Source organism: Carlito syrichta, unplaced genomic scaffold (genome assembly GCF_000164805.1).
Source record: "Carlito syrichta isolate Samal-C Ts95f unplaced genomic scaffold, Tarsius_syrichta-2.0.1 Scaffold305661, whole genome shotgun sequence".
In the NCBI taxonomy this organism is placed as follows: domain Eukaryota; kingdom Metazoa; phylum Chordata; class Mammalia; order Primates; family Tarsiidae; genus Carlito; species Carlito syrichta.
Window position 1 is genome coordinate 1,837,905 of NW_007249757.1, and position 22,739 is coordinate 1,860,643.

A 22,739-nucleotide genomic window follows, 5' to 3' on the forward strand; every position below is an offset into this window, starting at 1 on the left:
TGAATGTTACTGTCCTCATACAATGCTGACCAATGAGTTCTTCCCTGCTACTTGCAGACCTCTCCGAAGCTTGACTTTAAAATCCTTTTCTTCCTCACGTTCCACACGTGTTAGAGATGCGCTTCTCAGTTACTCAAGAATGGTTCTATTGTTGTGGATCCGTAGATCTTTTGCCCCATAAAAGGTTTCCATACGTTATTGCATAGTTTTAGTTTGTGCTACCCTGGAGGTGCCTTTTTTTCACACTCATATTTTCTCCCAGATACAGTCATATAATCTATAATTAATGATACAGGAGAAAATTTTTAGAAGGGAAGATATATGTGATTCAAAAATCTGTCATTTTCCAGCCTGATTACATATAATTAAACCTAAGACCCAGGGCCTTCAATAGCATAACTACAACAACCCATCATTCTTTGGAAATAAATATTTCATATATTATTTGGTCTTTCTTCCTTTGTCCTGTGTGGAACAATCAAGCCTCCAGGACACAGAAAGTCACCTAGTAGAGAGCATTTCTAACATGGATGACTGCATACTCAGCAGCTTGCGCTAGGTGGACTCTTTTGAATGGTTCTTGCCCAAGCTAGCTGCCTTCTCCCTCCTGTTGGCTCATGGCACCTGGGAGCAGCAGCAGGCACTGCTTGCTTGAAAAGAGACCATCCTTGGATTTTCCTGCTTCTTGGAACGAAGACCTTAATTCACTAACTCCCTAATTCCAGTGAAAAGCAATGATCTTCAGCCGCATGAACCCATCCAGCAACCCACAATGACCCATAAAATATGTTCTGTCTTCTGCAACCTCATCCCAGCTGCTACCACAGCTCTGCCGATGCAGCGCCTGCCGTGGTCACCGTCCACTCCCAGGGGACAGTGCATTATGTCACCAGGCCCCATCTTGATTCCCAGGTGCTGGGAAGACATGATTGCAGCCTCCTGCTCCCCTGCACCCTCCCCCCCCCCACCCACACACACTCTGAGCCCGCGAGGTACAGCAGCCCACTAAAGCTATAGTTAAAAGTACCAAGTTGCTGGAATGCCCAGGGAAGTGAGAATGAGCGGGTCTCACACAGGGATGATTTGAAACAAGCCTTGTGGCTTTTTAATAATGTGCCAAAGCGGTCTCAGTGGTGGGCCAGCAGGGCCCCCAGTCTATCTTCTGTGAAAGGAGAAAGCCCAGCAGGCCCTGCCGAATGCAGACAGCCCCTCCACTCTGCTGGAGGAGACAGACTCTGAGATGGCAATCAAGGCTTGATTTGCCAACACATTTCCAATGATTAAAATGTAATTAGCACAACTGAGTGCCTCCTCCCCGGCTAATTTTAATACATGCTGTGACAGGCAGGCAGCCGGCTGTGCCTTTAGCCCAGCAGCAGATGGAGGCAGAGGCAGCGGGAGAGGAAAACCATTTTGCAATGTGACTATTCGCATCACAAAACCATCAGGGCGCTCAGCTCTTAGAAGGCCCTTGATGGCAGCACATCAAATTGGCGCTGTCATAGCTGACCGTGGCAATGGCAGTCATCCTTCATACTGTCCCAGAAGCACAGCGAGGCAATTTCCAGGCGTAACCCTTTAAGATCTAGAAAGGGAGAGAGAGACATGGAGAGCACACTTGTCGTCTTGCAGTGACAGGCGTGAGCTTTGCAATGTGCGCTGCGAAACCCACGCTCTTGGCAGCTTGCAAACTGTTACTTACATGTTCCTTTTCCAAGGCACAGTGGAGTGTGGTTCAGAAGCTTTGGAAATAGCTGTTTTTCCAAATGGGAGACAGGCGTGAGTTGCCTTCTGTGTGTGTTATCTGAACTAGAAAGGATGAGATTTCCAGCCTGGGATGGTGTGGCAGGTTGGAGGTTTCCTCTTCTATTCCATTCATCCCATGGATGTCTTTGAGCCCGGGTCCTCTCATCATGGCCATCTGCTTCTCTCCTATTTTGAAGGGTATGTCCGACAAGCTGCAAAGTCCAGAGGACCATGTGCCCATGCTTCTATTTACCCCCTAGCAAAAACACTGGCCCTCATCACTCCTGTTTGGCCAGCCCATCTCCTTTCGAGGCACTGCCTGAAAAGGAGCCAGGCTCCTTAGAGGCTAAGGAGATCATTTGGGTCTCCCTGGGCTTAGATTGCACAGTAGAATTGAAGGAGGTGCTTGTGTTGTTTGGGATCATCGCCCATGCTTGGTCACTGACTTTGGCAGCACCATCCAAGACCAAAGGGACAAGCCAAAATAATAGCAATGATGATCCATGATGCCCATGTATTTACTATGGCTGAGAACTCTGCTACATGCCTTAAATGTATTCGTTTTCTCATTTAATACTCACACAAACCTAAGAGCTGCATGTTGTTATTCCCATTTTATGGATGAGGAAACAAAGCCACAGTAAGATGCAGTAACTTACCCAAGCTCTGCTGTTAAGTGGCAGAATTTTCTGACTCATGTGCTGGACCGAAAAAGACATAACTTAGGATGCACCACAAAGATGCTTAACTGGGTGAAGCCTCTGAGCAGAGAAATCTGCTCTGAAAACAGTAAGATTATTCTTTGCCTTTGCATGGTGTCTGGAGATCATCATCCATCGTGACCTCAGGGACTCCATCCCATGGGTGACATTGTGTATGTCATTGTGTGTGTATGTGTGTATCTGTTTCTTCTCTAATAGAAAAATGATCATTAAAGATGGTCAAAAATTATAGAAAATTTAAAGATGAAAATTAAAATGATCCAAATTTCTTATCATTCAGAAATAAATAGTATTAGCTTTTAGTTCATCTTTTTCTAGTATTTTTTTCTTTCTGTGTGTTTAGCAATTTTTAATTAATATTGTACATACATAATTGTATGCATCTTGCTTCTTTCATTGTAGTAGTAATAATAGCATTTTTTAATGTATTAACTTATTACCACTACCTTAAGAGGTAGATACTGTCAACCTTATTTCATTGATTAAAAAAAGAAATTGAATCTGAGGGAAAATATGCAACTCACCCAAGATCACTTCTAGGATTTTTGTTTTAACTTCCCGTTGACCATGGTCATTTTTTTATTTTATCAAAATTCTTTATGAACTTTATTTTAATGGGCAAACACAACAGTGGAACATTGACCTGACCCTAATTTGGGGACTTTTAGGTTCATGAAATCAGGGTACTAGATTAGTACAGAGATTTAGAAATACCTGGGTTGAAATGCCTAGATCTTCCTCTTAACAGATGTATGACTCTTAGAAATTGCTTAATGTCTTTAAACCTCATTCTCTCACTGTAAAATTGGAAAACTAAAACCTACATCTTGGGTGATAGAGAAGTTTGCTATAAGATTAAAAACACGAATATATGTGAAGTGTAGCTTAGCATATTTCCTGGCCCTTACTATGTGCTGACAAAAACCATATAAATAACGTATTTTGGGGTCATTTCCTAACTTGATAATAAAATTTTTAAATAAATACATATAGACATTTTTCTTCCTTTTTGATAATAGCTGAGCTAAAAAGTATGAAAAATATGAAGGCTCTTAATGCATGCTTCTCTTCTTCTAATGCATATTGCAAAATTATTTTCCAAATAGTAAATTGACATCCTTCCAGAAGTCTCACCACAGCCTTGCCAACACTGCATATCAGCATTTACATGTTTTTTTTCTAATTTGATAAATGAAAAGAAATACATCTCTTTTTAATCTATATTTCTTTGATTATTAGTTAGGTGGAACTTTTTTTTCATACGTTTATTAGCCAATTATTTCCTCTTCCATGAATTGACCTCTTTGCTTTTGAAAGGAAGGATGAGTCTCCAAGGGCTAACTAGAGAATAGATGCTCCAGTGATAATTATCTTGGAGCCCTGGGGCTAGGAGTTGCAGGGGAGAGAATTAAGGGCCTCCTGGGACTATGAGGCAGATGCCAAGTAGACTTATCCCTAAACCAGAGCAAGACTTTCTACTCAGTCAACCTGAAATCAGTATCTGTTTTCTACCTTTGTATTTGTTCTGTTAAGAAATATTTTGGATTTTTGAGAGGGGTGTTCATATTCCACTCAAGCCAGTGATTATAATTCTTTCAGGGCAGGCAACCAGCATGCCTGTTCGTTTGGATTTTTTTGCTCTGAGTGTCCCATTGGTTTACAGTGAAGTTGCTGTAGATCTTGCCTGAGTCTTTTATGATCCCTGCCATCCAGCCAGGAGCTGTGACTGCTCTGTAACCTTCTTAGATTTAAATCTGCTGCTTGTGTTCGCCAGATAGTGTTACAGAGCAGCAGAGCCCATCCATACTGATGTCTTAATATCATTCTCTCCTTCTTGGATTTATAGGGTAAAATAAACCCTCTGCCATAGAAGTGCTTATTGATTACTGAAGTACATAATAAAGCCTAAGAATAAAGTAAGACCAAGTAATCGGTTCTATTCCTGAGGGATGACAATAAACCCTGGCCGAGGCAGCCTCTGAAGGTTGCCTTCTGCCTTGGAGCTAGGAGGCTCTTTTTTAATTAGTTGTCAAAATAGTAAGCAGTGAATGATGGAAACCAGACAAAAAGAATATACATTGTATGATTTCATTTATATAAAGTTATAGAAAATATAAATTAATCTGTAGTGATAGAAAGCATATCAGTGGTTGTGGGAAGGGGCAGTATGCAGAGTGACCAGAGGGATGGGTTAACCGAGAACCTCAAGAAAACTGAGAGGTGATGGATGTGTTCACTATTTTGATCATGGTGATGCTTTCACAGGTGTATACATACATGTGAACAGGTATCAAATTGTGCATTTTATTTATTGCTCTTGGCCACTACAGTCTCACCTGCTGGGCTCAGGTAGTTCTGCTGGGCTCAGGCAATTCTTCAACCTCAACTTTCCAGGTAGCTGGAACCACAGGCGCAGGCCACCATGCCCCGGCTGATTTTTTGATTTATTGTAAAGATGAGGTCTTACCAAGTTGCCCAAGCTTATCTCAAACCCCTGAACTCAGGCAGTCCTCTCACCTCTGCTTCCCAAAGTGCTGGCGTGAGCCACCACTCCTGGCCTGTGCATTTTAAATACGTGCATATTATCAATGCCAGTTATAACTCAATAAAGTCACCAAAAAATAGTAAGCAGTGTACTGTAAGGAGACAAGCCATGGCTCACTTTATGCTAGAAAAATTTTCTCTTTTCTTAGGAAGCTATATTTCAAGGAACACTTAGGAGGAATTGAGAGACTAAATTTCACCTTCACGTTTGGATAATAAGGGTTTTCAGTAGATTGAATGATACCATCCAAAATAAAATTGAAAGGCATTTATAAAGGCAAGATTAGCCCTCTTTCTTCATCCTTTTTCTTTTTTTCATTGGAAACTAAAGGTGGCTTTTAACATCATTTTTTAGTAAAACAAAAAAAAATTTAGAAAATAGCATTAGTTCTTTTCTCTCATCTCTCTTTTACCATTACATTCCCCCCATCCAGAAAAGAGGTTCTGCAGTGGAGAAAAAATACTCCAAAATGTTGGCAGTCTAAAAGCGGACAGGCATTTTCAACACAAAGAGATATTTGTTTTCCTTGCATTTTAACTCTTAATTTTTGACACAGTGGGGAACTCCAGCATGGCTGCCATTTAAAATGTAACAATGCCATGGTGCTCTGATTGCCACTATCACAGGGGTGTTGTGACTGAAGGCCAGGAGACAAAGCAAATGAGGCCAAAGACAGTGCCTGCTGCTGAGGTGCTGATCCATTTTTCTGCTTCGAATTTGTCCTTTCTTTGACTAACGGCTTTTCTGGCCTGATGAGGAGTCACTCAGGGAGACTGAAGCTGGAATTTGTACAACCACTTTTCAGTCCCCTTGATTTTAATCAGAAATACACAATTATTCTTTTCCTCCAAATAGAGAAATTCAATCCCCATTTTAAATTCAATTATTGTAATTGCAGCATTCAGAAAAATAGCACATTCATTTTCTAATAAGAGATTGTGGGTACCAAATTACTGCATATAGTATGTCAAAACAGGAAACTTGAGACTGGCAGACCAGTGGGTGTTTTTATCTTGGCAATTTGTATTTTCTTGCAGGCAATTTATAGTAATCCTACCCTTCCTTGTTTATGATATAGAAGACTAGGTTTTCAGGCCATCCAAAATAAAGACTGTTGTGAGGTCCAATTAGTTTAAAATCCCAATTATAAGTTTGATGAATTCTAAGGAGTGCAAAAGTGAAGGCAGATACCCAATAAAGAGAAAAAGAAAAAGGAATCTATCTGGGGATCCCATGGAATGGTAGTCCAAGATGTCTTTGAATCTTCTTGAACCACCTTCTATTGTTTCAAGCCATATTTATATTCCTTTAGCCAAGCTTTTCATGGTCTTGCACTTGTTTAGGAAAAAAGAAAAAATCTGGTTGGTGAGACGTTCATAATGTGGCCATTATGTCTCTACAATATGAGAGCACCATTTCCCTTTTCCTGTTCAATTTCTGTTGCTTTTAGTGAATCAAATGTGAAAAGAATTTTTTTTTAATTTTGAATATCCTGATTTTCTTTAAAGGGTAACCTTAAAATCTGATTTCTCCAAATGTATGGTGTTATCTTCTTAGGATTACTTTCACCTCAAAATTATCTCTCTGTCTTTTTCATAGATACATTCAGAGACCTACCACTTTCAAGCACTTTACTGTCTATTCCATCAACCACTGGAATATTTCTTGATTTCCTTAATTAGACACTATCCATGGCACTTTCTCTCAGGTATTTTGCTAATGTAATTATTAATTCATTCTCTTAGATATTTTTACTAGGTGCCAAGTTCAAGTGCAGCAGGATGTGAGATATATTCAGGGAAACTAACCAACTAAAAACCAACAGCTGCCAGGCTCAGTGGCTCAGCCTGTAATCCCAGCACTTTGGGAGGCTGAGGCGAGTGAATTGCTTGAGCTTGTGGGTTCGAGACCAGACCGGGTAACTTAGTCACACCTCGTCTCTACAAAAAAAAAAGTAAAAACCAACAGCTGACGTACAGCTGGAAAAGTCAGAGCACTGGAAAACTTTCATATGGAAGAGGGAACAGATATTTCCATTTGGTTCAATAGGGTAGAAGTAGTCTGTTGGACTCTTGAGTGCCTACTAAGTTCCAGGCACCTTAGTTATATTCTCTCAGCTGATCTCTATTTTTGCAGTTACCTTGGAGAAGTTTTCTCTCTTCCCAATATTACCCTGTTGGTTGATTTCTTTTTTAATTTTTAAATTTTTATTTATTTACTTACTTATTTTAGACACTGTCTTGCTCTGTCACCCAGGCTGGAGTACAGTGGTACAATTATAACTCACTGTAACCTCCAACTCCCAGGCTTAAGCAATTCTCCTGCCTAGCCTCCCAAGTAGCTAAGATTACAGGCACACACTGTCATGCCTGCCTAATTATTATTAGTTTTTCTAGAGATGGAGTCTCATTATATTACCCAGGCTGGTTTCAAATTCCTGACTTCAATCAATCCTCCCATCTCAGCCTCCCAAGGTTATGGGATTATAGGTATGAACCACTATGCTCAGCCATGTTGGTTAATTTTGTTAGATCAGTCCTCAAGTCAACCTTTTATATAAATAATCTCTGTGTAAAGGGCTATTCAAGTATCTCCTAATTCAGATTGGTCTTTGGACAAATTCCAGAATATCTGGCTTCCTAGGATGTTGCACCAATAATCATTTGGTGTTTTTGATATCTGTTTTGTCTGTATTTCTTTTGCCAATTTGCCATCTCAATAATGTCAAAACCTGTAAGTCATCATTGCACTATGCATAACTTAGAAGTTTAGACTCCAATTCTTATATCTGTGCATTTTCCTTTGGTCCCTATACACAGGCTACTGACTACTATTTGACTGAAGAATAAATCCAGACTGGATCCATCCCAAAAAATGTGCATCAAGAACCCAAAGAAATGACTTAAAATTGAATTCTAAAGTGTCTTGCCTTATTGGTTTTTTTAATCAATGAAATAAAACCATTGCTGGGAAGATTCTTGTTTTCTTCTTTGAGAAGAAATGATAGTTTTTGTTTCAGTTTGTTTGTTTTATTGTTTCTATCCTTGTATAGCATAGTATCAAGTCTTCAAACACCTCCCAAGCAGAAGTCCTTGTAGAATATGATTACCCTTCTGGCAATAAAATGGTACAAAAATTCAACCCAACATTTAAATAATGAATTATTAAGTAACCTCATTGCTTTGTGCGATGTAATATATCTTTCATGCAAAGAGCTAGAAAAAAAATAAGACTATTGGCATTTCTTACTGGCTACTTTCACATGCTTGAACTCATTTAATTCTCACAAAAATCCTGTGGAATGAGTATCATTTCTATTTACAGGTTTAAAATAAGGAAGCCTCCAAGATGTTAAGTGCCTTTCCCAAGACTGCATGGCTATTAAGTGGAGGGGTCAGAATTTGAACCTCAGATTGAATGATTATTTGCTGTGAGCCGGTACTGTGCTCGGTCCCTCCTCTTAAGGGAGAGCTGTCTTCTGTGAAGAAGAAATATGGCTGACTGGCTGCATTCAGTGCTGCTTACAGTCATTGCAGCCTTTTTTCAGTTTCAGCTTGCCTCTATACTCCATCAAGCAATCAATCAGAAAGATATTTTCAAGTGGTTTCTTTGTACAGTGTGTGTGAGAGAGAGAATGAGAGTAAGGTGGTATGTTATACTGGCTAAGAACATGAACTTTGGAGGACAGACTGGGTTCAAGTACCATCTCTGTCATTGGAAGCCTTAACTTCTCGTCTCTAAAATGGAGGGGTGGTAATATTTGCCTTTCAGGGCTGTTGTCAGGATTCTTTTTTAATGAGTGCCAGCTGTTTGGCTGACATTTTTAGGAGAAGAAATGCTCTGTGATTGTTACCGTGGAAATTCCATATCCTGAAAGATGTGAAATGCATGTCAGCAACCAGTCTTTTCCAAAATAAACAACTCATGACTGCCCGGCTATCACAGACCCACCCACCCCCCCCCCCCCCCCGCCCTTATGCTTGAGATGGACATTGTCTTTCTGGCTGGAAATTGAGTCGTGTAGGTGACACTTAGCATAGAAAGCAAGTGCATTCAAAACCTCAAAACCTTAGTGACTGGAAGAAGTGTGGTTTTCAGCAGCTTCATCACCTGAGAAAAAAGAACTCAGAGTTATAGGTTTAAGAAAGATGCTTTTACTTTGAGTGTTGGAGAAAATAGAACAATTATCTATTGAAGGCAAAGTGAATAAAAAAAAAAAACACCTCTATTCATACTATCTTGATCATTTAATCCATTCAGATTTATTTTGCCTTCCTGAAGGCGATTCAGGCCAGACTGTCTGTTCCTGCTGGCTGCACCATTCCCCGGGCTAGGGACACAGTGATCACCTGAGATTCCCAGCTAAACACAGACATTTTCTTCTCCAAGAGGAGGCTCCTCAAAGGGCTAGCGCTGCACAGACAGCATCAGATATGTGTAATGAGTGGAAGGAAGGAGGGAGGAGGAATCCATAAATCATCAAATCATTATCGAGTATCTTTGAGGGTCCTCAAGACTGCACTAAGCCCTGTGATGATTCCAGGGACTGCACTTTCTGAGGAACTTACTGCCTACCTAGTGAGAAAGACTTGTGTATGTGACATCAGTGAAGAATTCTATTTCCTCTAACTAGAGCCAGGCAGATTTTTAACACCTGCCTCACATATGCTTTAAAAAAGTCAAAAAATGCTCGGTCTTTGTTGAAAAATGAATGGATGATTTCTAGCATCTGTTGAGTGCTTCCTATGTGTCAAGCATTGTTATGAACATTTTTATGTTTATTATATATGCACTTATTATATATTTATTAACTCAATGCTCTTGACAGCACTATGGGTAGATACTATCAGTAGCTCCATTTGACAGATGATGAAACTGAGGCACAGAAAGATTAAGTTCCTTGCCAGAGGTCTCATAGATTGTGTGCGGTGGAGCCAGGATTTGAACCCAGGCAATCTGGCTCCATAGTAAGAGCTTGTTGGCATTTTAGTTCAGACTAAGGACTGCCAGGCTTTGTTATCTGCTTTTCTGGCCTTGGTTTCCTGAGTCTTAAGCACCCTCCCCTTTTCTAGAACATGGACCAGCTTGAACCAACCCCCTCTGTGATTCTGCCCCGCCTCTCTGCTGGCCCCACCAGGCCTCTCATTTGTAGTTTTTCTTACTGAGCACATTTCTAAACGAACACGGTTGCTCTGCTTTAAGGACATACAAATGGCTTGCCCTCACCTGTCAAGCATGATCCTTGTATTTTACCAGGCCCATTATGAACGCAATCTTTCTGTCGAAAATTTGCATACCTCCTTTCTTGAAAAGTAATGACAGCAATTTCTTTCCCTCCGCTCACTTTCTGAGTGTCTCATTTAACGGCACCTGTGAAACCGACAGGCACAGAGATGAGAAGTGAAAGAGAGCAGTTGATTAAATCATCATCAAGTCGGGCCTCAGAAAGTCAATTCTGCTTGCCGTCTGCAATGATATCCTTTTATCTTAAAGTAATGAGCTATGGCACTTTTGCATCGGGTAATGCGATAAGTTCTATTAGCATGTTCCATTTGCCTCACAAGCAAGGGCAAGTCATTTTAGCTAGCTCATATCACTGCAATCAAAGCAATTGGCTTCCCAGGCAGAAAAGAAAGGGAAAAGGCTCAGGGTGATTTCTATGGATCACAACACAGCGGAAAAAATAGACTCTTGTATTATTTTAACCCATAACATACTTTTCCTTTTTACTCATCAGCAAATTTGGTTTTTATTAGCTTACACAGGACTCCGAAAAGAACCAAGCTTTACTTGAGGCAAACCTGGGGGTGGGGGCTCAGGCCCCACCCAAAGCAACAAGCAACTGTATATGGAGAGGGGAAATTGCAGCATTATATTGGGGCACAGATAGAGTACTGCTAAAGAATAGAGGCGAGAATGTCTCCCTGATAATAACACTCCTGTCTCATAATAAACTCTTGCTTCACACCATCTTCAAAGTCATTTGTAATAGGTCCCCAGGCAGGTACGGATTAATGTTATTGATGACTTAGAATCAGTAAATCAATGACAAAGAGGCAAAGGATCTGTTGCTTAAGCTTAAAAGAGATCGTTTACAACACCCAGCCCCAGACTGTCAGTTTTACCTTTGGACAAGAAACTAATTTTTCTGAGTTTGGCAACCACTGAAGCTTGTGGGCTCTGGGTTTTAAGTAAATTTCATCTGTGGGGTTTATGTATATTTATACTTGGCAAAATATGTCTTCCTTTCTTCTGAGGGGAAAAAAAAAGCTGAACTCTTCAAAGATTTGTGAAATATCTACTTCTTACCCCATTTTCCAAAACCCAACAATATTGTATTGATCTAAGTGGAAATTTATAGTATACAAATTGTTTTATGAAATATACTTGAATTTCAAAGTAACAAAAAGGAAAAATATTGAAAATTAATTTGTGAGCTTTAAAACTTCTGGTTTGGACAACACAATTGAACTTCTAATGCACTTCTAATGAGTGGTCAGACTGAACCTAGCACAGAGTAGGTACTTAAAAATTATTGATTGAATGGACATGTGTGATCATCTCTGAGATGCTAGAGAATAATAAGAAGTGCTCCCTTAGCCTCTTCAGATCACATTGGTTTTTTGAGCTCTGGCCAATTCAAACTGAGAACTTGCAAAAATGCAAGATTTTTAGAACTCCCCATACAGGAATACTAGGTTATCAGTACCAAATTCTAGAGGCTTCCCTGAAAGTTCACTCTCTGCTGTATCTCCTGCACAACTGAAGATTGTTAGATCTCATATTATTTTCAAAAGGTCCTATTAGATGATTGTCAGATGCTTTATTCTTTTAAACTATTGTTCGAAACACAGATCTTTTACTTAGGCTTTCATTTTACCTGAGCTGTTTAATTTAATCAGGTATAGCTATTGTTGAGCTAGAGGGGAAGAGCCAATGGCATCATTTCACATTCAGCAAGAATACCTCAAGCAATTTTCAGGATTAAAGTGTTCTTTTTAGGGTGCAAGTTGCTTTGAATTACAGTTTAAGTCCAAAGCCAATATAAGAGCAATATAAACAATGTGAAATGAGGGCTTTGTGGATTGACAAAAAACAGGCAACATCAGAGTTGCCATATGTGGTACAAAATGGTGGCCCATTTTTGAATGTGCAAGGGATCGGGCAGACGGGAAGGAGATGGTGGACATGTGTTTAGTCACCATGCTGCTACCTTACTTCTTTAAATAAGAAAATAAGTGTCATGTTTTCTGCAGGTGGCTTCTTCTGAAATTGCTTTTAGGCAAGAGATGTCTTTACAGACTCAGATAAGCTGCCTGCCCCAAAGGGGAATCGATTTGTTTTGTCACTGGCAAAGTTAAATTGTACTTGATGTTAGATACTGTAGTTTACAAGTTGGGTTCTCCCTCATTTTCCTCTCATTTCCTGTAGGCAGGAAGAAGAATAAAATAACTTGGTTCAGCAATGGTGTTCAGCCCTGACATTTTTGGTGGCAATGATAAATGGATTTGAGATACGAAATAACTGTTCCAGCAAGGTCCATTGAGCAGAATAGAGAGCAATGCCCTCCTCAATGTCATTGTATGTGATATATTCAATGATTGCCACTTTCTGCTTAAGAATGCATTCCATCACAAGGTACCTAGGATTCCATCTTGTTCCTATATTCTGAATGAGGCATAGAGGTGTCCCAGACCTTGATTTATTTTGATTTGGACCAGAGTCTTCAAAACAGATACTGAGATTCCCAAATGAAAATGAAAAATGTTTGCTTTTGAGGAAGTATAATGAAATCATAATCACAGCTTTCTAGGCCTGTTAGTAGAAGACATATATTGGGCCTCAACTCCAGGCTCCACTAATGATTTTAACCCTGCCCCATATATTCACACTTACATCCCATTGAATTCAGTAGTCAAGCTAGTGTTTCCTGTACTTTCTCTCTTTGGAATCATCTATCTTTTAAATCATAACTTGCTTATGCTGCATGGAATCAACCACAATTTGAACAATTCTCAAGAAGAATAAGATTGACTTGTCAATATAATTGAGTACCTGCTATGTCCCAAGGCCTGGAGGTACAAAGATGAGCAAGGTACTGTCCTCACCTATCACACTCACTCTCCAGTAGAGAAAACTGTTGTGGCAAACAACTGAAATACAGTTGGAATGGAGACAGAGTCAGTTAATTGTTTCTGAAGTACTGGAAGTTCTAGAAGATTCAAGGAGGGAACTGTGTTTTAAAGGTGAATATCAGGCTGTTAGGTAGAAAGTCAGAGAAATAGAATCCTCAGTAGAGGGAGTTGTTAAATGCAGAGATAGTTAAGCCTGAGGGTGTGACTAAATGTGACTGGGTGTGGCTAGAACAAGGGATACGGTAGAGTAGTGCTACTCAAAGTATGGATGCAGAACAAGGCCAGACCCTAAGCTGTTTGTAACTAACCTGCTATGAGATTAGTATGACAGAAGAGAGTAAACTTTGGGAAACTTTTAGAGCAACTCAATAGTGTAATTTTATGTTGTATAAAGCTAATAATTTTTTTAAAATATGTCTTTTTCATTTTTCTATAAATTGATTTTTTATTATATTTTACAAAAGTACTGATCCACAGTGTATTGGATCCATTAAAAGAAAAGAAATGAAAGAAAACAAAGCAAAAACAAATGGTTCTATTCCTAACCCCCTGTTTTTTTATTCCTTGGAAGTTGGGAGTCAGGGGGTTAGGAATAGAATGTGGAGAGCTTTATAGGCTTTGGGAAGTGTCATCATCAAATAGAAATTTAGAAAATTCACTCATCAATAAGGTCTTGGATCTGGCAAGAAATAGACCATAGACCCTAGAAAGCAGTCATTAGCCTCTTGTAATAGTAAAAACTGTAGCAGCCATGGTCGTGGAGATGGAGAGTTAGAAAGTAGAATCATTAATGTGGGTGAGAGAGGAAGATAAGTCTGCTCAAGGATGCAGTCAAGGATGCTAAGACTCTTCACATGCAGCTGAGTGATTGTGTGGTGATGCTGTTACCAGGTACAGCGAGGGAGAGAGGGAGTTTGGGGTAAGTAAACATTGAGTCCAGATTTAGATGGATACTTGAATCTGAGGTATTCTCAGCACTTCAGGAGGAGGCATGTAGCAAACTGAAGCATAATAATAAAGCTTTATCATCCCATATTCTGTACCATATAGTGTCTAAATTGTTCACATGTATTAATTCAATTTATTCTCATCTTAGTAGCAAGTGCTATTATTAGCCACATTTTACAGATAAGTAAACTGAGGCACAGTGTTTAAATAACTTTCTCAGCCAGGCTCAGTGTCTCAGCCTGTAATCCCAGCACTTTGGGAGGCCAAGGAAAGTGGATTGCCTGAGCCCGCAGGTTCGAGACCAGCAGAGGCAACCTGGCGAGAGCTCCTCTCTACAATAAATAAAAAATTAACTGGGTGTGGTAGCGCATGCCTGGAGTTCTGGCTACTTGGAAGGCTGAGACGGAAGGATCGCTAGAGCCCAGCAGGTCGACGCTGGGGTGGGCGTGAGTGTGCCACTGCCCTCCAGCCTGGGTGACAGAGTGAGACTCCAACTCAAAAATAAAATAAAATAACTTTCCCAAAGTTGCATAGTTGGTGAATGAGGGCATAGAGTTTTTTTGTTTGTTTTGTTTTTTTTATTGCTTATGCTCAACATATACACGGTAGATGGAACCAAGAAAATCTTTAAGGACTCTCCTGAAAATCACATAAAAACAATAGAACTACAAATCCAACTCTGGGGAGAGCGTGACATTAAAGAATATGCAGAAGAGGGAGAGCCATGAAATGATACTGGCAAACAACAACATTGGTGAATGTGTGAAAAGGGAAAAGTTCTAGGATGTTCGATTGAAACAATCTAAATATCCAGCACTAGGGAATTTTTTTATTAGATTATATTATGGTCTATACAGCAGATTGCAGTGCAGCCATTTTTTAAAGTGATGCTCAGGGCACATTTTACTGATTGAGTTAAAATATTTTACATGTTATCTGAAAACAAAAGCAGCTTTCAAAATGGTTAGAATTCTTTTTTATTTCTTAAAATGTATGTATGAAGGATGAGGAGGATTGTATATGTTTCCTTAAAAGAAAAGACCGGAAAGATTTATATAAATGAATTAACAGTGTTTACCTATGGATTGTAGATTTATGGATAATATCCAAAAATGTATCCAATAAGCATGTATCATAAAGGATAAATATTGGGTGGGTTGATTGGTTGCTTAAGAGATAGGTCTTGCTTGGGAAAAGAAGATGGTACCTCCATCAGTTTACTCTTAATTTAAGAAGCTTGAGGGAAGAAAAGGTGAAAATGAAGTTGAGTGATAGCTGTGTTGGGATGGCTGGAGAGACTTCAGTTAGAAACTAGTTCCTTTCTAACTCTGCATTCAAGTCCCGTGATTTGGCATGCATGCCTCTTATTTTCCTCCTTTGTGGTGGTTTGAGTTGTGTCTTTGTCTAAAGGCTGAGTGATCAAGAATTCTTACCTGTCAGTGATATGTAAGGGCTAGTTGTTCCTTTTCATTTCTTTCTTTTAAAATGGAGGAAAATATTTCCAGCTTTTCACAAAGAGCTTTGAAATCTTGTCATGGAGGGTACTCTGTCACCTCAAACTGGTAGTTAGTGTGCAACCTGTTTGCTAATAAACCAAAGCAGGACCCTGATGTCAAAATGCTTAAAATGGTCAAATCAGCTGGGACTCTGTTTCTGCATTTGACATGCCTTTTCCATTTCCCAGCCTCATACAGAACATAAACCTGAATCAGGAGGTGGCTCAATGTGAACTCTTATAAATTGGAGTGGGTATCTAGGGAATGGGGAGCAGACACTTCTTCTTTTAACCTTTGAAGACCAAGAATCATTTGGCCCAAGATCCACAATGTATTGAACTTCGGGTGTGAAAGCCATACAGTGTATTAAATGTGAATTTGAGACCATGAATTCTACCCACACTGACTCTATAAAACAGCCTCCCTTTTTCATAAAGCAGGCCCATAAACTGCTGCCAGTGAAGCAGAAAGACTCCTTAGGACTGTGGCTCGCTTTCCGTCTGGGGTTGTCAACAAACCCCCTTTATGAGTGGAATAGACCTCTTGTATGTGTCGAGCTTCTGGCTTTTTACAGAGTGTGTTAGGAGCCAGGCTAGGCAAACGTTAGGCGCTGTTTGCTGAGTGCATTTATTGCCTTTGCATAATTTATGAGCTGGAGGGATTGACCATCATTCGTCTCTGCCAGGGGCTGGCACTCGAGGCTCCAGAGAGTGGAGCTGTAAATTGGATGGTGTGCTCCTGCTGAGCTCACGGCAAAGTCCTCGGGTCAGTATGGGAATTTAATACCAGAAATGGAACTGTTTTCTCAGCACACCATGTGGGCCCCAGTGCAGCAGAGACTGTTTTGGCAGACTCCACGACTGGCCTTGTCGAGGAGCTGTCACTCACCCGGCATGTTGTGTGGGGAGCCTGAGCATTTTTAATCGGCTTGGCATCCGTGCTGCTTCCATAATGGATACCAGTAGGTCTCAGTTCTTCACCATATGCTTAACTCTGGAGACAAGGTGCTTCTGGGTATATCAGTAATTACTTGATGCAGAATTAAGTGGACCTTGAAATTAGAACTGGACTGTTGGAAAGCAGGAAGCTTAACACTTTGATAGAAATAACCATTCCCAGGGACATACTGCTGTTAGGATGTGGGGGTGCAGTGGTGGTTCTTTCCCTACTTCCCTCTCCTTCTGCCCCCTGCATACCAGATCCTTGGGGAGGTGGGCAAATGCTGTGCCACAGCCTTCAGCTGTCATTGATTACCTCACAAGGAGAGCTGTGAACATCTGGGAAAATGAGCCTGCCTGGCAAAATACTCTTCTCTCTTCCACAACCCCCCTCTCTGAATCAAGATTTGTCACTCTTGAGAATGTGCCTGAACATGAGGAACCTCAAGGAGGGCTTAACAAAAGGTTATGGAGAGATCACACAATCAGGAAAACACTGTTGTTTCTCATCCATCTGTTGTTCTAGGCCTTCAAAGTCTTTGTCTCACAAGAAAGATGCACAAAGTCTTTCTCGACTTATTTGACTTACCGTAATAGAGAATTCATTCATCAGCAAAAGAATGTGAATTTAGACAGTCTGAATTGGAACCTGGTTGAAAATGATGCAGTTGTAGTTGGTTGAATCACTGTCACTAAATATCTGCTAGCCCTAAGGCACTGAAGAGCCAGTGGAAGAAGTAGAAAATTTTCTCTCTAGTCTGTAAGACTGTGATGTAAGGTTCTAAATGTAAATTATATCTTATAATAGCAAGGTGTCCTTTTGGATGGGGCTTTCGTTACTTCCCATTAAAATCACTCTAACAGTAGCTTATAACAGTAAGGTAACTTATTGTTTTCTAGACAAAGAAGTCCAGAGACAGGCTATTCTGAGATGGATTCAGTGGCTCAATTGTGTCAAACTTTTCTTCCCTTAATTCTACCATCTTGTTTTTGTACTTAAGCTTTTTGCCTTACTTTTGCAAGAGGGTTTCTATGGATTCAGACATCACATCCTTATAGAGTCATGTTCAAAGGCAAGAGGAAGGTACTTCCTGCTTTTCTCCTTTTACTGGGAAGAGAATTTTTTTTTCCAGATCCCTCAACCAACATCAAATCTCAATGGTCAGAGATGAGTCTTTCAACCACCATCAGCTGCAAGGAAAATTGGGAAAGAGAATATCTGGCTTTTTTAACCTCAAAGTGTCAGGAGAAAGTACAGACAAGGGAGAAGGGAGTTGTGAATAGTTGTGGGTATTTAACCAGCAGTGGCTGTCCTACAAGCAAATTTATTTCCTGTTTCTGTTCATAGCTACATCGTCTTCCATGTCCAGGTGGCCACACTAAAAAACCTTGGCAGCATCCTAGACTCACCCCGTTACTTGCTTCCCATATCTATGTGTTATCAAGCCCTATGGGTTCTACCTTCAGAATTGCTCTGCCATCTGTTTCTCCCTTTTCTAAACCATGGCACCACCCTGGGTTAGACAATGTAATGAATGCCAAACTGCTCTCCCTGTGACCTGATTCTTCCCCATTGTGCATGCTCTCCCCCACCCCACTGAAAGAGTCATCTTGAAGTGGTTATGGTTATTCCATACCCCTGCTTAGTGTTTGTGTCCTAACTTCCAGTCTACTGCAAAGTGGAAGGCTACTTTAGGGCCAGTCCTAGATCTTGGTTGAATTTCTGCCTATGTTAGCAATGCCTTATCAAGAGCTGCTGAGTGAACGAATGGATATATTTATCTGCTGAGCATTTACTCTAACAAAATACGTCCCCTATTTTTAAATAAAACATTGATTAACAAAACATTCTTGATTTTTTTAATGTCTTTTTATCCTTTATTTCTAATGAGGAATGCAAAGCTTGGAGTTAATTATTAATTATCATTCTCTGGTTATCCCAAACCCAGCTCAACAGTTAGAATTTGGTATCTGCTAGATATGAAGTAAGTCTGCGATCCCAAAGCATACTTTTTTGCTCATATTTTTAATATTTATTAACCTGACCGTTTATCTTTGGCATATTTTTTGTAGGGAATGTTCCTTCTATTCCCAAGGCCTCTAAGCTGTGGGAAAGGCGGCCATCACAAGCAGGGAGCCTTGCCCATTATGTTCTGTTTCCTTCAAAGTCCAAATAAGAGAATATAATGCGCAGGGGTTTACCTCTTTTCCTTTAGAAAAGCACCAGGAGAGATACAGCCATTCCAATTAGCTGAAGGTAGAATGTCTTCGTTAAGAAATTGATTTTTCTCTGAATCCAATTAAACGATCTTGATTCACCTTAATCCTGTGGCTGGGTTGACTCCTAGAGGAGCATGGCTTTTTTTTTTTTTTTTTTTTTTGAGTTGGAGTCTCACTTCATTGCTCAGGCTTGAATGTAGTGGCACACTCGTGGCCACCCCAACGTCGACCTACTAGGCTCTGGCAGTCCTTCCACCTCAGCCTTCCAAGTAGCCAGAACTACAGGCGCTCGCTACCATGCCCGGCCAATTTTTTAAAAATTTATTGTAGACATGAGGTAAGAGCCACAGAGTACAGGCATTGGATGAAATCAACAGAACAATTCTTTGCATCTGAACAGCATTTTGTTTCTGATTCTGTTTATTAGCATTTGAGCTGAAGAAACTCCTTCCAACTTGGACATTTCATATTTCTTTTACTTGTCTTGCCCTTTTGGGGGGTGGTGGGGAGGACAGGTATCAAAAGCAAAAACATGCTCAATCCTTACACTAACCCTTATTCTCTTGTCTTCATTTTCAGTGTGACAGTGACAGTGACCAGGAAGAGAAGGTAAGACCCTATCCCCCATTGTGCACACAGCACGTAACACACTATGAGCACCATAGTCCACCTCCACATAGCTACAGGGTGGTACGCCAACTCCATGTTGACAATACCCTTTCTTCTCCGGAAAGATGGGCATTATTTACACAGTGACATTTTCTGTAATAAGATATAACATGTTTAATTTGTGAAACCTACCTTTTTAAAACAAGCCCTTTAATATTGTATATAGTGGACACTGAATTTTAACTTTATGGAAGATGACTCATGGACCCAAAGACATTTAAAAAGAGGTAGTTATTTATTTTAATAACCATCTGATGTTTAAAATCCATGATGGGAACAATAAACTGACTAATATGTATTTATAATGTCATTTCTGCATACACTTTACTGATCCACATGCTTCTTCCCACTTTTCTGTATTTATTGACCTTCTTAATAGAAATGTTAATGGTATGTGTCTAGAAGCCTCATCATAGGCTATGGGATGGGCAGGAGAGGGCAAGAGACAAGGCTGTCTTCTCATCTGGGTGGATGGCCAGGTAGGAGGGCAGTTCTCCCTGCAGGTACATGCTCTGTTTTGAGGCTGACGTCCACCAGCCTCTGTGTATCCAGTTCAACGTGGATCAAGAAAAGGAGTTCAGTTTCTGAGCTTCCGGAAGTTTGGATCACAACCTGGTAAAGTGAGCTTTCTGCTGCCTGAAGCAAAGAGTTTGTTTGTCCATTTGTCCTTTTTTTCTTTCTAGCTGTCCCAATCCCCAACCAAATTTCTTCCCATTTTTACTGCTGCTTTGTGTATTTCAAAAATGGTTACTTGTCTATCATGGTTTCTATATTGCTTGGCACCAAAAGGACAGGACCTCCCTTCCCCATTTCTGGATTCTGGGCCCTGTTTTTCAACTTTCACCTCCTATGTGCCTGTGGATTTTGCTCAAAATCCTGCGGTTAGCATTCAGTGGGATCTTTCCAACAAACCCAGAATTTTTCCCTGTTTCTCTGCTGCCAGCCTTCAAGAGAGATCTAAAGGCTCTTGTTCTGTACTGTCGTTAATTTGAATTCAGCATATGTAGCCTGTTATAAAATGCGAGACATCATCATTTGAGCAGGTCAAGCATATTCAGATGAAGACAAATGGTGCTTATTTGATTTCCTTAAAATCAGGAAATGAAAAAAGTGCTCTCTGGAGAAATCATGTTCTGCCTGACTTGGATGATAGACCAATGCATGTCCCCCAGATAAGAACAGGCTCTCGCCTTGAGGTTTTTATCTCTGAAGGACGGCCAGGACTGTCAGCTTGCTGACATGTGCATTATCCATGTCATTTTAAACAAAGTGACCTATGGAAGGGTGCACTGTGCTGTGACATGGTAATGGGCTGTTGGATGACAGCGAAAGTACACACTGGAAAGGGGGCTGTGGATTATTCTTTTGTTTAACTGACAAGTAGGAGCTTCCTTCCTCCAGCCCCCAAGAGCCTTAGCTCCTTGAAAGTAGGACCTCTGGTATATCAGGCAGCCAGTGTGTAGTGGGTGCCAGGGACCTGTGCACAGCAGTAATGATTTAGTGTTCAAGATGTGGTCACTGGCCATCTGAGCCCCCTGCACCAAGGCCACATTTTTACATGTCAGTCATTATCTCATTCTGTTGGACTTCACTGGTACCCAAGGAGGGGCTGGTACCTTTTGGCCATTGTAGGAGATCTATAGGCGATAACTGGTCTCACTTCCTCAAGAGATGAGTCTTACTCAGGGTTTTACAACCAAGCAGGTATTCTTTCTTTAAAGGGAAATGTGAATTCCAGAACCATCATGAATTTTCAGCCTAGGTAGAAGATGGTAAGGATGCCCAGTTTTGCATTTCTCGTAAGCACCTTGATCAGTGATCTCAACCTTGGCTGCACACTGGAATCACCTGGGGGGTTGTTACAAATTCCAATACCTAGGCCTCAATCCAGGTCAGTTACCTCAGAGTCTCTGGGGCTGTCTCACACCACTGGTCTAGATGATGCCTAATTCTGATAATTTCTGAAAGTAAGCTGCCTGTAGCTGTCAAAGGGATCTAGGGGCCAACGTACGTCTTACACACTAAGAGTACCCCATCTAATCCTTTCTTGTAACCTGACTCTTTGTTGCCTAGGTTTCCATCTCTCTCCAAGTGCAAGAAGAAGCAAAGTGTCAGACAGAATGATGAGTGTTGGGATGGTAGCCCACACTTACCAAGCCTCAGGGCAAATAAAGTAGGTGTTTATTGGCAAGTCCAAGAGCACGGTGATAGGGGGAAGGGAAGGGGACATCAGGAACATTCCTCCCATAAAGGGCGTACTTCCTGCCTTGGTCTCCCTGGTCATTCTTTCTTCCAACTGTCGCAGTCCTGCATGTCTTCTTAAATGGCAGCTGCACCACAACCAGCACGCACATCATCTGTACCTGCCCTGCCACACAGCATTTCTCCAGGGGACTCCTGGCAGGGGCAGTCAACACTGTAATTGTCCTTATGCCTGTTTGGCCCTGTTGTAGGTAAGATTGGCTGCCCCTTTTGGACTGAGATTGTCTGGTGTTTATCAGCAACTTTAACACCATTTTCCCAGACTTCTACTCTGTTGGAGCCTGGGACCCTGTCAGCCTCCTCTGTGCTAGAACCTCTTGCCCGTGCCCTTCTCAGAGCCCCAGAGCTATCCAGGGCTGCTTTCATGTGCTGCTTGGAGGATTCTCATTCAAATCTGAATTGCTAATGGTGGAAAAGATGCCACTCAGTGTCCTGGGATCCCTTCAGCAAGCCTCACCAGGGATGCTGTTGGAGGCAAAAGTGAGACTTGTAGGGGACCCACTGGGATTTCTCTCCAGAAGACCTGTCATTCTCTTATTCCATAGGGATCTGCAGAACCGGCGGTCTAAAATTAGGGTACTGTATTTCACACAGCTGACTGAATTAAGATAAACTCTGCTTTCCTCTGATATGAAGCTGTAATTTATAAAATGATACCCTTCCTAATTAATGTGGAAGTGACTAGGAAAGGGCTAAAAAAGCACAGCTTTCCCTGAATGCAAGAGACATACTTGTGACAGAAAAGTCTTTGATGAGACACTGAGCAAAGCATCTTCCTTATCCTCCCCTCGCAGCCATGTGAATATATTTCACATTAATGTCAGAGAACCTGGAGGACTTTTGTGAAAAGTAGAAATTGGGTGGGGAATTAGAGAAAACTGTGAACAGTCTGCATCTTAGGTATGGGATTGTTCTTCATTGTATTTAGAGCAAAGAAAAGAAGCAGCACTTGGCACCTTAATCACCCAAATTAAGCAATTATTCCAGTCCCCCACTCAAGATGAATTGGTATCATAAGAAAAAGAGGCTACATGCATATTTCTACATATTTGGCCTAT

At 40.8% G+C, this 22,739-nt stretch overlaps 1 protein-coding gene across 2 annotated transcripts in view; it reads left to right on the plus strand.

Annotated features, from left to right (window-relative positions):
• Positions 1 to 22,739, plus strand: part of AUTS2 (AUTS2, activator of transcription and developmental regulator) — a 1,208,871-nt gene that overhangs the window by 849,906 nt on the left and 336,226 nt on the right. For both annotated transcript variants that reach the window (XM_008062193.2, XM_021714538.1), the window contains exon 5: positions 19,330 to 19,359. In XM_008062193.2, the coding sequence (XP_008060384.1) occupies positions 19,330 to 19,359 (30 nt within the window). The remainder of the gene's footprint in view (positions 1 to 19,329; positions 19,360 to 22,739) is intronic.